We start from the raw sequence: 16,965 nt of genomic DNA, 5'->3' as shown, positions 1-16,965 counted from the left end.
AATAAAATTAACCAAATACATTTTTCTGCAATTTTTGCTAGTTTTCGTTATCCCGATCATGTGGCGGTTTAATTTTGACCTTGTTGTCACCAATTAGTTTTAAATATGTATTTATGTATGCTGTGATATAAAAAAGTATTTCTTATAATTTGATTTTATTTAAAATGTGAAGCACCCTATAACTTTGTGATTTAAAATGTACTGTATAAACAAAATTATTTTCATATTACCTTATTATCCACAGCAAATTAGAAGTAATACAAAATGTAGTGAGATAAGCATAATATGTTGCAGATTCTAAACAGTGTTACTTAATTTAAAATCTTCTTAATGATGTGATCAGGAATGAATACATATTTTAGTTTCCACCTCTGAAAGTGGACTCAGTGAACCAGTGATGCATGTCAGAGTCTGTATCAGAAGCTCACAGCTGCAACACTGCAAATAGTAACTGAGGGAGGTTTTTGTACGACTCTGTAACACTGTGTGCGCTGTCCTACATATGCTCCCATACAGTAGTAATCTCCTGCATCTGCAGCCTGAACTCCATTGATTGTGAGAGTGAACTCAGGCTCAGATCCACTGCTGCTGAAATGACTCGGAGTATCAGATTCACGGCTGCTGATTTGGTAAAACAGCAGTTTGGGAGGCTGTCCAGGTTTCTGTAGATACCAGCTGAGATCATTGTCAACTCCTTTACTGGCTGTACAGCTCAGAGAGACCGTCTCCCCCAAAGCAGCAGCTTTAAACACAGGAGACTGAGTCACAGATGAACTGGCATCTGATCCTGGAAATTAAAATATGTTACTTTGTTAAAATGACAGTGTGATGTAAAGTACAACATAACAGAGAATATAACAGAACCACATCACTCATCACCTTGAAGTCTGAGCATGATTGTGATCAGCAGTGAAGTCAGTAACATCATCATCATTATGAAAAATCTCACTGTCAGAGACTCTGCACAGATGTTTCCCGCTGGTTCTTCTTAAACTGGTTTAGGATCAGTGAAGCGCAGCAAGCATTCAAAACAGAACCTACAAACAAATACCTGTTTGTGTGTGTGTGTGTGTGTGTGTGTGTGTGTGTGTGCGTGTGTGTGTGTGTGCGTGTGCGTGTGTGCATGTGTGCGTGTGCATGTGTGTGTGTGTGAGAGAGAGAGAGAGAGAGAGACTAGTTATTCTCATTGCAGTTAAAAAACTCTACACCTGCAGCCTTCAGCCAAAGTGAAGAAATTTTTTATGCAGCCATGAATCATTGTGTAAACACTTCACTACCATGGTAACCCACAGTAATAATCTGCAGCATCTACTGCCTGAAGATCACTGATGGATAAAGTGTACTGAGAACCAGATCTACTGCCTTGGAGTCAAGATGGAGTTCCTGAGTTTGGGAGGCTGTCCAGGTTTCTAAAGGTACTAAGTCCAGCAACTCCCTGTGGTGCTGACGGTCACAGTCCCTTACAGGCTTGGCTTAACAGAGTTAGAAAACTTTTGGCAAATGACTTTGAAATGAGGACTAAAATGATGTGAATCTTGAGGAAAAAACAACAGAAAATGTATCAGGTTAAATCAGAGAAACATGAACAGCACAAACAGAATTAAAAACAAACAAATAAAACAACTCTCATCCTGACTCAGAAAGCCAAACATTATAACCTGAGTTACTGGAAACATCACTTGACCCTGACCACTGCTCAGAGTAGAGCTTCAGCAGTTACACTGCAACCCAGTGTTTTCTGTTTTTGTTTTAAGTTTTATTCTGGGAATTGTGGCTTTCTGTCTTGTATTTCCTCTTTTACCTCTTTTAAAACACCCACGTCCAGTGTTCAGTGTTTTGGGTTTTGCATCACTGTTGTCTTGTCTAATTAGGTTCAGCTGTGTCTCCCTCCTGTCTGCCATTTTCTTGTTACTTTTGTGTGTATACAAACCGTAGCTTGCCTCCACCAGTGTGTGAATGCGAGAGTGAATGAATAGTGGCATTGTAAAGCGCTTTGGGTGCCTTGAAAAGCGCTATATAAATCCAATCCATTATCATTATTATTATTATATTTAGTGCGTGGTTATCTCTGTTCTTCGTTGCCGTTACATGTATTCCGTTACTCCCCAACACTGGAGGCTATAAGCAGATTCTGTTTCTGTGCTGTGATGAGCTCTGAAACATGACTGAAACTCTTCAAATAAGCCATTCCTCTGCAGATGATCTGTTAGCTGTTTGACAACTACTCTTTCAAGAATGTTTGACATGAAAGAAAGCTAAGACTAACTGGCAAAGACTGCTGGGTCAAGAGAAGGCTTTTTAAGTAACTGTTTAACTACTGCCAGATTGAAGGCCTGTGGTACATAGCCGATTACTAGAGACAGGTTGATCATGTTTAAGATTGAAGCATTAATTAATGGCAGGACTTCTTTGCGCAGTCTTGTAGGAATGGGGTCTAAAAGACATGTTGATGATTTGAGGAAGCAGTTACTGAAGTTAACTCAGAAAGACCAACTGGAGAAAAAGACTCTATATGAATATTAATGGCACTGAAAGTTGCTGTAGATAATATTACATCTGTGAGACGATTATGAGTATTTTCTCTCTCTAATGGTTCAAATTTTATTTGTGAAGAAGTTCATGAAGTCATTACTAGTTAACATTAAAGGAACGGTTGAGTCAACAGCGCTCTGATTTTTTGTCAGCCTGGCTACAGTGCTGAAGAGAAACCTTGGGTTGTTCTTATTTTCTTTAATCAGTGATGAATAGAAAGATGTTCTAGCTTTACAGAGGGCTTTCTTATAATGCAGCAAACTAAAGCAAAAAGATGATCTTCTAACTTTGTTTTACGCCATTTTGTTTCCAGCTTATAAGTTATCTGCTTTAAGGTGCGTGTTTGAGAGTTATACCACAGAGTCAAGTACTTTTGATTTGAGGATCTCTTTTTCACATGAGCTACAGTAACCAGAGTCATACTTAGTGAGGAGGCAAAATTATTAACAAGATGATCGACCTCTGTTGGAGCAGTGTTCAGGTAGCTGCTCTGCTCTATGTTGGTACAGGGCATTGAAAATGATAAAAGGGAGTGAATATTTCAGAATTCCCCAAAAGAAGTGTAGATGAGTATTTAGTGCTTGGTGAGGTTACTGTCAGCTCTGTGTTCAGTGGTCTGTGTCAGAGTTTCTTCCTCTTCAGCAGCTGCAGTCAGTTCCTGCTGTAACAGCTCAGTGTCTCTGCAGTCTGACTGAGGGAGGTTTTTGTACGAGTACAAATCACTGTGTGAACACATAAGCACTGTTTATTTCATGGGCACTCTGACAGTAGTAAACTGCTGCATCTTCAGTCTGAACTCCACTGATGGTCATAGAGAAGTCAGAGCTGCTTCCACTGCCACTAAATCGAGTTGGTGTTCCTGACTGAAGCGTTTTTACATATTTTATTAGGAGCTTTGGAGTCTGTCCAGATTTCTGTTGATACCAGTACATAGCATCATCATCATCAGAATCTCTGTAAACATCTTGGCTGGTCCTACAGGTCAGAGTGACAGTGGATCCAGGAGCAGATGTCAGTACTGGAGGTTGAGTCACAGTCACCTGACCGCTGCATCCTGCAGACAAAAACAAATCATTCATTTATCAGCAGAAATCAATGAGAGAAAAAGCAGCACATCATGTTTGAAATGTTGCTGAGTGAATGAACCTGTAAAACAGCAGCAGGTCAGCGTCCAGATGAGGATGGTGATGAGAGTCATGGTGGTTGTGCTTTCTGCTGTGTTGACTGACAGATGTGAGTCCTGCAGTGTTGAAGTCACAGGACTATAAACCTTCTCAGTTCTCTGGAGGATCAGCTGATGATGCAAAGCCTCCTCTCTATGGAAATGATTTCTCTGCTCTCAACACACTGAGGGCAACGTAGGCACAAAGTCAGAAGAATAATTGATTGAATTAATACCATTAATAATTTTATGCCATAGAGAAAAACATATTTGGAAACATATTTACGTATTTTTAACACCTGGATTAAAATGGCACTCTGGTCTGTATGCTCATTTTTGATTTTGATATCATAAATACAATATACCTGTATAACGTTCTTAAGTATATTGTCATAGTTTCACAATTCATGCTTTTTTGAGGCATTTCTGGTTGCTGTTTTAAACAGTGTTTTGTGTGTTTTAAAAAATTTATATGTGTAATGTGAAAATTCCGTTTTGTCGTTCAGTTCTTAATACTCAAAATACAGTAATGACAATTATGATTTAAATTCATTAAATAATTTTAAGTCACTTTAGTCAAATCGTCTTCTGCATTTAATCAGGTGTACTGTGATGTTTTACTTGAAAAAAAGGTTCATTTTCAGTGGTTAGAGGTTTGTTCAGAGTGCAGGAGGTTTTTGTACGGCCACTTAATCAGTTTGTATCACTGTGGAACACTTTTGGTGGAGGAACCAAACTCATCGTTGGCTGTAAGTACCAGAAATTCATAATTTTTGATAAACATAGTATTTATTAAGCATTTAAATCAATCTATTAAACAGAACTTTGATTAAATTCAGTGATTATTATTAATGTCATGGCAACAGTTTGGAATAAACTTTTCTAAAATCAATATTCATTCGGTCTTTTAAGGAACTGAACTTACAGAAAACAAATTTTGATGGTTTTTTGGGTTCATTTCACTTTAAATATTATCCGGTTACAATAATAAAATCTGTGATAGTGACGTTTTAGCTGACTTTGATTTAAAATGTATTTTTACTCAGGAATTATAAAATAAAAACAAATATTGAATTATGTTTTGTCGACTTATGTTAGAAAAAAGAAATTAACTCAGTATATTTAGATCAATTTTGTGTTCATGGTTGATCAATTTCAAATGAAGTTTAAAGGAAGTGAAAGAAACAGATGTGAAGTTTTAACTGTATTCTCATGAGTGCTTTAGCTTTGTCAGTTTCAAATAAGAAAATTATCACAGGGTCAAGTTATTAACTGTAAAACATCATGAAATAATAAAGGTTTGATCAATAATCACTAAATATATATTTATTCCTATGTTTGTACATTTGTATCTCTTTTTTCGGTTATCTTCAACCTTTTCTCCTCCAGCGGGTGTGGTGAGGCCCACCCTCACTGTCCTCCCTCCATCCAAAGAGGAAGACAAACAGAGTAGTGCCACTGTGGTGTGTTTGGCCACCGGGGGCTTCCCCTCAAACTGGAATTTGGGCTGGAAGGTGGGGAGCACCAGCACATCCTCAGGGGTTTCAACCAGCCTGGAGGTCTTGGGGACAGACGGCCGCTACAGCTGGAGCAGCACCCTGAGCCTCTCTGCAGACCAGTGGAAGAAGGCGGGCTCAGTGAGCTGTGAGGCCAGTCTGAGTGGACAGAGCCCCGTCACTCAAACCCTGGACCCTGACCACTGCTCAGAGTAGAGCTTCAGCAACACTTCCTGTCTGCATATGATGTGTTTTATATTTTGATGAAGCTACATGTTTCTGCTGTTGCGATATTTCTGCAAACATTTGACTTTCTAATGATGTGCATGCTAAGTTTATCAGCTAATATTATCCATGTTGACTTTAAAAAAGGGTGTAATAAAAGTAAAAATCACAAAATAAAATCACAGCTTAAGAAAAATCACTTTTGTTTTGTTCTTGGGGAGAAGCTTTTAAAGGCTTATTTGTGTGCAAAGTCAGCGATTGCTGTTGACCTTTGAAACAAAAGATAAAGATACCAACTAAAATCCAGCTTTATACTGGTGAAGAGTTGGAAAATTTTCCATCACGAATGTAATATGGTCTTATATGTTGCAAAATGTAAAGTCGCTGCTGCCCTGCTACAGCTGAACTTTCCACCTCCCAAATCCAACTTTAACACCTGATTCCAACCCTGTGGTAGGAAACTGAAAAAACAAATACAAACAACATGTTCATGTATGGAATGCAATCATTGTTAAGTTCAAATCAAAGTAGCTGATTAAGTTAAAAACTGTGTACAGGGTCTGGGTTCAATATTTGGTTTTGATGACTAGATGAATTTTCTGTGCAAGTTTTTTGACTAAGACTTGGATTTTGAGCCTCTAAGCCCATCCAGTCTGGTTTTCTCAAGGAATTAATACTGCAAAAATCTGACTCAAAGTATCATCAAAGAACAACACATGTTCTCTTGCTTCCCTTCGTGGCCTTCTGGCAAACTGTAGAATTAATATTAAAATTTTACTAATCAAATTAATAAAATTAACTAAATACATTTTTCTGCAATTTTTGCTAGTTTTCGTTATCCCGATCATGTGGCGGTTTAATTTTGACCTTTGTTGTCACCAATTAGTTTTAAATATGTATTTATGTATGCTGTGATATAAAAAAGTATTTCTTATAATTTGATTTTATTTAAAATGTGAAGCACCCTATAACTTTGTGATTTACAGTTTTTACCGAATGCCTAAACACTAACTGTGATTCCTGTAGCACAATTTCTAAAACTAGTCAGACGTATAGCAAAACCACTCACTGAGTGTGCAAAACTAAAAGCACAAAAACTGCTTTGCACTCAGTTTGCAATTTTGTAACACACACTTTGCAAGACTGTAGGCACAATTCACTGCACAACACTCAATTTCCAAATTTCCAACACACTCCTAGCAAAAGTATACACATGTATGGCTATCATTAACACTAATTTGCCAACTGTCTGGCACACTTTCACATGTGAAAACTTTCTTAGATAATTCGTTCACTTTGCAATCAGCCTAAGCACTATAATACAGGTAAGCTGTGTGTGCGGAGTACAATGGTGGGAGCAGAAAGAGTGAGAAGTAGAGGAGGCCGAGGAAGAGGACGTGGAGGTGAAGAAGTAGGATGAAGAGGACGACAAGGACAAGGAGGAGCAAGAGGAAGACGAGGAGGGGGCAGAGGAAGCATGTTCACTGCAGACCACGTAACCCATATAGTCATTATGGCAATTGCAAATAATCCTATACTTGGAAATAAACACTTGTGTTTGTTTTGATGTGTTTGAATAAACACCAGTACTTGAAGTTTGGATCCCTCCATGCTTATGGATCTATGACAGAAGTATGAGCTCAAACTGACATAGCCTACCTTGTGCACAGGGAAGGCAAACGCCAGATGTGTTTTGTATTCATACCATCGGTGTGCAGTTGGCGCATTGTGTGCTTAGTAGATGATGGCTTGTGTGTACTGTTTGATACGGAAACACCATTTTTACAAAGGTGTGAAGAGTTAATCTAGCTGTGTTTGCTTTTGCAAGGGAACTAAAATGTTTGGATAATTGGGTGACAGGTTGTTTTATTTGTGTGTAGAGTTTTGCTAAATTAGCCAATAGTTACATAACATGTGCTTAAGCAATCAGAAAAAACTGTAAAATGTATTGTATGAACAAAATTATTTTCATATTACCTTATTATCCACAGCAAATTAGAAGTAATACAAAATGTAGTGAGATAAGCATAATATGTTGCAGATTCTAAACAGTGTTACTTAATTTAAAATCTTCTTAATGATGTGATCAGGAATGAATACATATTTTAGTTTCCATCTCTGAAAGTGGACTCAGTGAACCAGTGATGCATGTCAGAGTCTGTATCAGAAGCTCACAGCTGCAACACTGCAAATAGTAACTGAGGGAGGTTTTTGTACGACTCTGTATCACTGTGTGAACTCTGGGCCGTCATACAGTCCCATACAGTAGTAATCTCCTGCATCTGCAGCCTGAACTCCATTGATTGTCAAAGTGAACTCAGGCTCAGATCCACTGCTGCTGAAATGACTCGGAGTACCATATTCACGGCTGCTGATTCCGTAAAACAGCAGTTTGGGAGGCTGTCCAGGTTTCTGTAGATACCAGCTGAGATCATCATCAACTCCTTTACCGGCTGTACAGCTCAGAGAGACCGTCTCCCCCAAAGCAGCAGCTTTACAGTTTTTTACAGACGCTAGGACACATTTCTCAATACTTAGGTCACTTTTGCAAAACTCTTCACACAATTCTCCTAACTGACCCTCAGCTTGGCAAAGCAGTTCATTTCACATTCAAAATGCACTACAACTACCAAAACACTTCATTCAGGTCTCAAATAAACACATTCCTCCAGAACACTAGCAAAGGTTGACAGCCGACAAACACACTTTGTCACCCACAAAACAATGACCTAAAAAACACTAACAACATGTAGCATTACATAGTGTTTTCCTGTGTAAAACAAGGACACATCTCTGTTTATGATTTCAATATATGTTACTGGAATGAATCAGACATCATGCAGAATTCGTTAATATTTGTTTATGTATTTTTATGTTTTTGCACTAAGTAAATGGCCTGCATTTGTATAGCGCTTGTCTAGTCCCTAAGGACCCCAAAGCGCTTCACACTACATTCAGTCATCCACCCATTCACGCACACATTCACACACTGGTGATGGCAGCTACATTGTAGCCACAGCCACCCTGGGGCGCACTGACAGAGGCGAGGCTGCCGGACACTGGCGCCACCGGGCCCTCTGACCACCACCAGTAATCCCAAAATACAAGGATTTGTATACACACCATCCACTGATACACATACAATAGTAATGCTAATCTACTCGGTCTCCTCCATTTGGCCACAGGTTCTCATCCACATCACATCTTATGTCATCTAGGGCAATACACCTAGGAAAGAATCTTCTGGCTGCCAGAATTGAAGGAGTTGAAAAAGTGAAGGAGTAACACCCGTGTAGATGTTCATCTACAATGAGAATCAGCTGTGGCTGGTTAAACTGCATTTTTAGAGTGAAAATATGTTTCAATAAAATATTGCTGTTGGATTTTGCTGTCTTTTCAAGTTTTGCATTGTGTTATTGTTTTGACCATGAGTTTAACAGTTTTGAAAACAGTATGTAAGCACATGCAAAATGTCCTGTACGTACAAAGGTTTTTGGCAGTTGTTGTGTCTGAGTGAGAAGATGATTCATGAAATTTGAGAGATGTAGTCATTGAATGCATTTTGTGCCAAAACAATGATAACTGGTCCTCAGTTTAGCCCACATAGACTTCTGTTGTGCTCACTGTGTGAGGAGTTTTGCAAACGTGACCTAAGTATTGCGAAATGTGTCCTAGCGTCTGTAAAAAACTGTAAACACAGGAGACTGAGTCACAGATGAACTGGCATCTGATCCTGGAAATTAAAATATGTTACTTTGTTAAAATGACAGTGTGATGTAAAGTACAACATAACAGAGAATATAACAGAACCACATCACTCATCACCTTGAAGTCTGAGCATGATTGTGATGAGCAGTGAAGTCAGTAACATCATCATCATTATGATAAATCTCACTGTCAGAGACTCTGCACAGATGTTTCCCGGTGGTTCTTCTTAAACTGGTTTAGGATCAGTGAAGCGCAGCAAGCATTCAAAACAGAACCTACAAACAAATACCTGTTTGTGTGTGTGTGTGTGTGTGTGTGTGTGTGTGTGCGTGCGTGCGTGTGTGTGTGAGAGAGAGAGAGAGAGAGACTAGTTATTCTCATTGCAGTTGAAAACTCTACACCCGCAGCCTTCAGCCAAAGTGAAGAAATTTTTTATGCAGCCATGAATCATTGTGTAAACACTTCACTACCATGGTAACCCACAGTAATAATCTGCAGCATCTACTGCCTGAAGATCACTGATGGATAAAGTGTACTGAGAACCAGACCTACTGCCTTGGAGTCAAGATGGAGTTCCTGAGTTTGGAAGGCTGTCCAGGTTTCTAAAGGTACTAAGTCCAGCAACTCCCTGTGGTGCTGACGGTCACAGTCCCTTACAGGCTTGGCTTAACAGAGTTAGAAAACTTTTGGCAAATGACTTTGAAATGAGGACTAAAATGATGTGAATCTTGAGGAAAAAACAACAGAAAATGTATCAGGTTAAATCAGAGAAAGATGAGCAGCACAAACAGAATTAAAAACAAACAAATAAAAAAACTCTCACCTTGACTCAGAAAGCCAAACATTATAACCTGAGTTACTGGAAACATCACTTGACCCTGACCACTGCTCAGAGTAGAGCTTCAGCAGTTACACTGCGACCCAGTGTTTTCTGTTTTTGTTTTAAGTTTTATTCTGGGAATTGTGGCTTTCTGTCTTGTATTTCCTCTTTTACCTCTTTTAAAACACCCACGTCCAGTGTTCAGTGTTTTGGGTTTACATCACTGTTGTCTTGTCTAATTAGGTTCAGCTGTGTCTCCCTCCTGTCTGCCATTTTCTTGTTACTTTTGTGTGTATATTTAGTGCGTGGTTACCTCTGTTCTTCGTTGCCGGTACATGTATTCCGTTACTCCCTGTTGGGGGAAAACTCTGTAAAAAACCCAGGAGAAATAAAGACACAATGAGACAAAGTTACTTTCTTTGCTAAACGTGTACACGGGTGAGCTGCTGAGAACAACTCACGTCGTGAACAGAGGCTTGGCACTTTTTATAGAAAAGACAGTGAGAACAGGATAAGAAAAATAATAAACAGATAAAATAAACAACTCCATATGTGGCGCTAGTCTCGTCAGCAGAGAGCTGGGAGAAAGCTGTGAGAGATAAAACAATCTAAAACAATATGTCCCAAAACAATATGTCTGCTGGGAAAGTCTAAAAGGATAATTCTAAACTAATCTAACCATAGACAAAGGGCATCTTTGTACATTTAAAAGAAGGTAAAGAAACATAGAATCATTTTTCCTGTAACACTCCCCAACACTGGAGGCTATAAGCAGATTCTGTTTCTGTGCTGTGATGAGCTCTGAAACATGACTGAAACTCTTCAAATAAGCCATTCCTCTGCAGATGATCTGTTAGCTGTTTGACAACTACTCTTTCAAGAATGTTTGACATGAAAGAAAGCTAAGACTAATTAGCTAAGACTGCTGGGTCAAGAGAAGGCTTTTTAAGTAACTGTTTAACTACTGCCAGCTTGAAGGCCTGTGGTACATAGCCGATTACTAGAGACAGGTTGATCATGTTTAAGATTGAAGCATTAATTAATGGCAGGACTTCTTTGCGCAGTCTTGTAGGAATGGGGTCTAAAAGACACGTTGATGGTTTGAGGAAGCAGTTACTGAAGTTAACTCAGAAAGACCAACTGGAGAAAAAGACTCTATATGAATATTAATGGCACTGAAAGTTGCTGTAGATAATGTTACATCTGTGAGACGATTATGAGTATTTTTTCTCTAATGGTTCAAATTTTATTTGTGAAGAAGTTCATGAAGTCATTTCTAGTTAACATTAAAGGAACGGTTGAGTCAAAAGAGCTCTGATTTTTTGTCAGCATGGCTACAGTGCTGAAGAGAAACCTTGGGTTGTTCTTATTTTCTTTAATCAGTGATGAATAGAAAGATGTTCTAGCTTTACAGAGGGCTTTCTTATAATGCAGCAAACTAAAGCAAAAAGATGATCTTCTAACTTTGTTTTACGCCATTTTGTCTCCAGCTTATAAGTTATCTGCTTTAAGGTGCGTGTTTGAGAGTTATACCACAGAGTCAAGTACTTTTGATTTGAGGATCTCTTTTTCACATGAGCTACAGTAACCAGAGTCATACTTAGTGAGGAGGCAAAATTATTAACAAGATGATCGACCTCTGTTGGAGCAGTGTTCAGGTAGCTGCTCTGCTCTATGTTGGTAAAGGGTATTGAAGATGATAAAAGAGAGTGAATATTTCAGAATTCCCCAAAAGAAGTGTAGATGAGTTTTTAGTGCTTGGTGAGGTTACTGTGTTCACTGGTCTGTGTCAGAGTTTCTTCCTCTTCAGCAGCTGCAGTCAGTTCCTGCTGTAACAGCTCAGTGTCTCTGCAGTCTGACTGAGGGAGGTTTTTGTACGACTACAAATTACTGTGTGAACACATCAGCACTGTTTATTTCATGGTAACTCTGACAGTAGTAAACTGCTGCATCTTCAGCATGAACTCCACTGATGGTCATAGAGAAGTCAGAGCTGCTTCCACTGCCACTAAATCGAGTTGGTGTTCCTGACTGAAGCGTTTTTGCATATTTTATTAGGAGCTTTGGAGCCTGTCCAGATTTCTGCTGATACCAGTACATAGCATCATCACCATCATCAAATCTGTAAACAGCTTGGCTGGTCCTACAGGTCAGAGTGACAGTGTTTCCAGGAGTAAATGTCACTACTGGAGGTTGAGTCACAGTCACTTGACCGCTGCTTCCTGCAGACAAAAACAAATCATTCATTTGTCAGCAGAAATCAATGAGAGAAAAAGCAGCACATCATGTTTGAAATGTTGCTGAGTGAATGAACCTGTAAAACAGCAGCAGGTCAGCGTCCAGATGAGGATGGTGATGAGAGTCATGGTGGTTGTGCTTTCTGCTGTGTTGACTGACAGATGTGAGTCCTGCAGTGTTGAAGTCACAGGACTATAAACCTTCTCAGTTCTCTGGAGGATCAGCTGATGATGCAAAGCCTCCTCTCTATGGAAATGATTTCTCTGCTCTCAACACACTGAAGGCAACGTAGGCACAAAGTCAGAAGAATAATTGATTGAATTAATACCATTAATAATTTTATGCCATAGAGAAAAACATATTTGGAAACATATTTACGTATTTTTAACACCTGGATTAAAATGGCACTCTGGTCTGTATGCTCATTTTTGATTTTGATATCATAAATACAATATACCTGTATAACGTTCTTAAGTATATTGTCATAGTTTCACAATTCATGCTTTTTTGAGGCATTTCTGGTTGCTGTTTTAAACAGTGTTTTGTGTGTTTTAAAAAATTTATATGTGTAATGTGAAAATTCCGTTTTGTCGTTCAGTTCTTAATACTCAAAATACAGTAATGACAATTATGATTTAAATTCATTAAATAATTTTAAGTCACTTTAGTCAAATCATCTTCTGCATTTAATCAGGTGTACTGTGATGTTTTACTTGAAAAAAAGGTTCATTTTCAGTGGTTAGAGGTTTGTTCAGAGTGCAGGAGGTTTTTGTACGGCCACTTAATCAGTTTGTATCACTGTGGAACACTTTTGGTGGAGGAACCAAACTCATCGTTGGCTGTAAGTACCAGAAATTCGTAATTTTTGATAAACATAGTATTTATTAAGCATTTAAATCAATCTATTAAACAGAACTTTAATTAAATTCAGTGATTATTATTAATGTCATGGCAACATTTTGAAAGAAACTTTTCTTAAATCAATATTCATTCAGTCTTTTAAGGAACTGAACTTACAGAAAACAAATTTTGATGGTTTTTTGGGTTCATTTCACTTTAAATATTATCCGGTTACAATAATAAAATCTGTGATAGTGACGTTTTAGCTGACTTTGATTTAAAATGTATTTTTACTCAGGAATTATAAAATAAAAACAAATATTGAATTATGTTTTGTCGACTTATATTAGAAAAAGGAAATTAACTCAGTATATTTAGATCAATTTTGTGTTCATGGTTGATCAATTTTAAATGAAGTTTAAAGGAAGTGAAAGAAACAGATGTGAAGTTTTAACTGTATTCTCATGAGTGCTTTAGCTTTGTCAGTTTCAAATAAGAAAATTATCACAGGGTCAAGTTATTAACTGTAAAACATCATGAAATAATAAAGGTTTGATCAATAATCACTAAATATATATTTATTCCTATGTTTGTACATTTGTATCTCTTTTTTTGGTTCTCTTCAACCTTTTCTCCTCCAGCGGGTGTGGTGAGACCCACCCTCACAGTCCTCCCTCCATCCAAAGAGGAAGACAAACAGAGTAGTGCCACTGTGGTGTGTTTGGCCACCGGGGGCTTCCCCTCAAACTGGAATTTGGGCTGGAAGGTGGGGAGCACCAGCACATCCTCAGGGGTTTCAACCAGCCTGGAAGTCTTGGGGACAGACGGCCGCTACAGCTGGAGCAGCACCCTGAGCCTCTCCGCAGACCAGTGGAAGAAGGCGGGCTCAGTGAGCTGTGAGGCCAGTCTGAGTGGACAGAGCCCCGTCACTCAAACCCTGGACCCTGACCACTGCTCATAGTAGAGCTTCAGCAACACTTCCTGTCTGCATATGATGTGTTTTATATGTTTCTGCTGTTGCGATATTTCTGCAAACATTTGACTTTCTAATGATGTGCATGCTAAGTTTATCAGCTAATATTATCCATGTCGACTTTAAAAAAGGGTGTAATAAAAGTAAAAATCACAAAATAAAATCACAGCTTAAGAAAAATCACTTTTGTTTTGTTCTTGGGGAGAAGCTTTTAAAGGCTTATTTGTGTGCAAAGTCAGCGATTGCTGTTGACCTTTGAAACAAAAGATAAAGATACCAACTAAAATCCAGCTTTATACTGGTGAAGAGTTGGAAAATTTTCCATCACGAATGTAATATGGTCTTATATGTTGCAAAATGTAAAGTCGCTGCTGCCCTGCTACAGCTGAACTTTCCACCTCCCAAATCCAACTTTAACACCTGATTCCAACCCTCTGGTAGGAAACTGAAAAAACAAATACAAACAACATGTTCATGTATGGAATGCAATCATTGTTAAGTTCAAATCAAAGTAGCTGATTAAGTTAAAAACTGTGTACAGGGTCTGGGTTCAATATTTGGTTTTGATGACTAGATGAATTTTCTGTGCAAGTTTTTTGACTAAGACTTGGATTTTGAGCCTCTAAGCCCATCCAGTCTGGTTTTCTCAAGGAATTAATACTGCAAAAATCTGACTCAAAGTATCATCAAAGAACAACACATGTTCTCTTGCTTCCCTTCGTGGCCTTCTGGCAAACTGTAGAATTAATATTAAAATTTTACTAATCAAATTAATAAAATTAACCAAATACATTTTTCTGCAATTTTTGCTAGTTTTCGTTATCCCGATCATGTGGCGGTTTAATTTTGACCTTGTTGTCACCAATTAGTTTTAAATATGTATTTATGTATGCTGTGATATAAAAAAGTATTTCTTATAATTTGATTTTATTTAAAATGTGAAGCACCCTATAACTTTGTGATTTAAAATGTACTGTATAAACAAAATTATTTTCATATTACCTTATTATCAACAGCAAATTAGAAGTAATACAAAATGTAGTGAGATAAGCATAATATGTTGCAGATTCTAAACAGTGTTACTTAATTTAAAATCTTCTTAATGATGTGATCAGGAATGAATACATATTTTAGTTTCCACCTCTGAAAGTGGACTCAGTGAACCAATGATGCATGTCAGAGTCTGTATCAGAAGCTCACAGTCACAGTCCCTTACAGGCTTGGCTTAACAGAGTTAGAAAACTTTTGGCAAATGACTTTGAAATGAGGACTAAAATGATGTGAATCTTGAGGAAAAAACAACAGAAAATGTATCAGGTTAAATCAGAGAAAGATGAGCAGCACAAACAGAATTAAAAACAAACAAATAAAAAAACTCTCACCTTGACTCAGAAAGCCAAACATTATAACCTGAGTTACTGGAAACATCACTTGACCCTGACCACTGCTCAGAATAGAGCTTCAGCAGTTACACTGCGACCCAGTGTTTTCTGTTTTTGTTTTAAGTTTTATTCTGGGAATTGTGACTTTCTGTCTTGTATTTCCTCTTTTACCTCTTTTAAAACACCCATGTCCAGTGTTCAGTGTTTTGGGTTTTGCTTCACTGTTGTCTTGTCTAATTAGGTTCAGCTGTGTCTCCCTCCTGTCTGCCATTTTCTTGTTACCTTGTGTGTATATTTAGTGCGTGGTTACCTCTGTTCTTCGTTGCCGGTACATGTATTCCGTTACTCCCCAACACTGGAGGCTATAAGCAGATTCTGTTTCTGTGCTGTGATGAGCTCTGAAACATGACTGAAACTCTTCAAATAAACCATTCCTCTGCAGATGATCTGTTAGCTGTTTGACAACTACTCTTTCAAGAATGTTTGACATGAAAGAAAGCTAAGACTAATTAGCTAAGACTGCTGGGTCAAGAGAAGGCTTTTTAAGTAACTGTTTAACTACTGCCAGCTTGAAGGTCTGTGGTACATAGCCGATTACTAGAGACAGGTTGATCATGTTTAAGATTGAAGCATTAATTAATGGCAGGACTTCTTTGCGCAGTCTTGTAGGAATGGGGTCTAAAAGACACGTTGATGGTTTGAGGAAGCAGTTACTGAAGTTAACTCAGAAAGACCAACTGGAGAAAAAGACTCTATATGAATATTAATGGCACTGAAAGTTGCTGTAGATAATGTTACATCTGTGAGACAATTATGAGTATTTTTTCTCTAATGGTTCAAATTTTATTTGTGAAGAAGTTCATGAAGTCATTTCTAGTTAACATTAAAGGAACGGTTGAGTCAAAAGAGCTCTGATTTTTTGTCAGCCTGGCTACAGTGCTGAAGAGAAACCTTGGGTTGTTCTTATTTTCTTTAATCAGTGATGAATAGAAAGATGTTCTAGCTTTACAGAGGGCTTTCTTATAATGCAGCAAACTAAAGCAAAAAGATGATCTTCTAACTTTGTTTTACGCCATTTTGTCTCCAGCTTATAAGTTATCTGCTTTAAGGTGCGTGTTTGAGAGTTATACCACAGAGTCAAGTACTTTTGATTTGAGGATCTCTTTTTCACATGAGCTACAGTAACCAGAGTCATACTTAGTGAGGAGGCAAAATTATTAACAAGATGATCGACCTCTGTTGGAGCAGCGTTCAGATAGCTGCTCTGCTCTATGTTGGTAAAGGGTATTGAAGATGATAAAAGAGAGTGAATATTTCAGAATTCCCCAAAAGAAGTGTAGATGAGTTTTTAGTGCTTGGTGAGGTTACTGTGTTCACTGGTCTGTGTCAGAGTTTCTTCCTCTTCAGCAGCTGCAGTCAGTTCCTGCTGTAACAGCTCAGTGTCTCTGCAGTCTGACTGAGGGAGGTTTTTGTACGACTACAAATCACTGTGTGAACACATCAGCACTGTTTATTTCATGGTAACTCTGACAGTAGTAAACTGCTGCATCTTCAGCATGAACTCCACTGATGGTCATAGAGAAGTCAGA

General features: G+C 38.2%; 2 protein-coding genes and 1 pseudogene across 2 annotated transcripts in view; 2 read left to right on the top strand and 1 right to left on the bottom strand.

The window, feature by feature from the left end:
- The window catches only part of LOC146612234 (immunoglobulin lambda-1 light chain-like), a 54,881-nt gene extending 49,449 nt beyond the window's left edge, over nucleotides 1–5,432 (top strand). The window contains exons 5-6 of the mRNA XM_085343511.1: nucleotides 4,358–4,443; nucleotides 5,084–5,432. Coding sequence (XP_085199637.1) covers nucleotides 4,358–4,443; nucleotides 5,084–5,406 — 409 coding nt within the window. The 3' untranslated portion in view covers nucleotides 5,407–5,432. The remainder of the gene's footprint in view (nucleotides 1–4,357; nucleotides 4,444–5,083) is intronic.
- The window catches only part of LOC146612227 (immunoglobulin lambda-1 light chain-like), a 111,340-nt gene that overhangs the window by 51,041 nt on the left and 43,334 nt on the right, over nucleotides 1–16,965 (bottom strand). The window contains exon 4 of the mRNA XM_085342479.1: nucleotides 8,485–8,492. Coding sequence (XP_085198605.1) covers nucleotides 8,485–8,492 — 8 coding nt within the window. The remainder of the gene's footprint in view (nucleotides 1–8,484; nucleotides 8,493–16,965) is intronic.
- LOC146612233 (immunoglobulin lambda constant 2 pseudogene) lies at nucleotides 12,308–13,982 on the top strand (annotated as a pseudogene).

The sequence above is a fragment of the Diplotaxodon limnothrissa genome, linkage group LG19, assembly GCF_057381915.1.
Source record: "Diplotaxodon limnothrissa isolate DT_005_m linkage group LG19, D_limnothrissa_male_GT1.1, whole genome shotgun sequence".
NCBI lineage: Eukaryota > Metazoa > Chordata > Actinopteri > Cichliformes > Cichlidae > Diplotaxodon > Diplotaxodon limnothrissa.
This window is presented reverse-complemented; position numbering and strand designations above follow the sequence as displayed.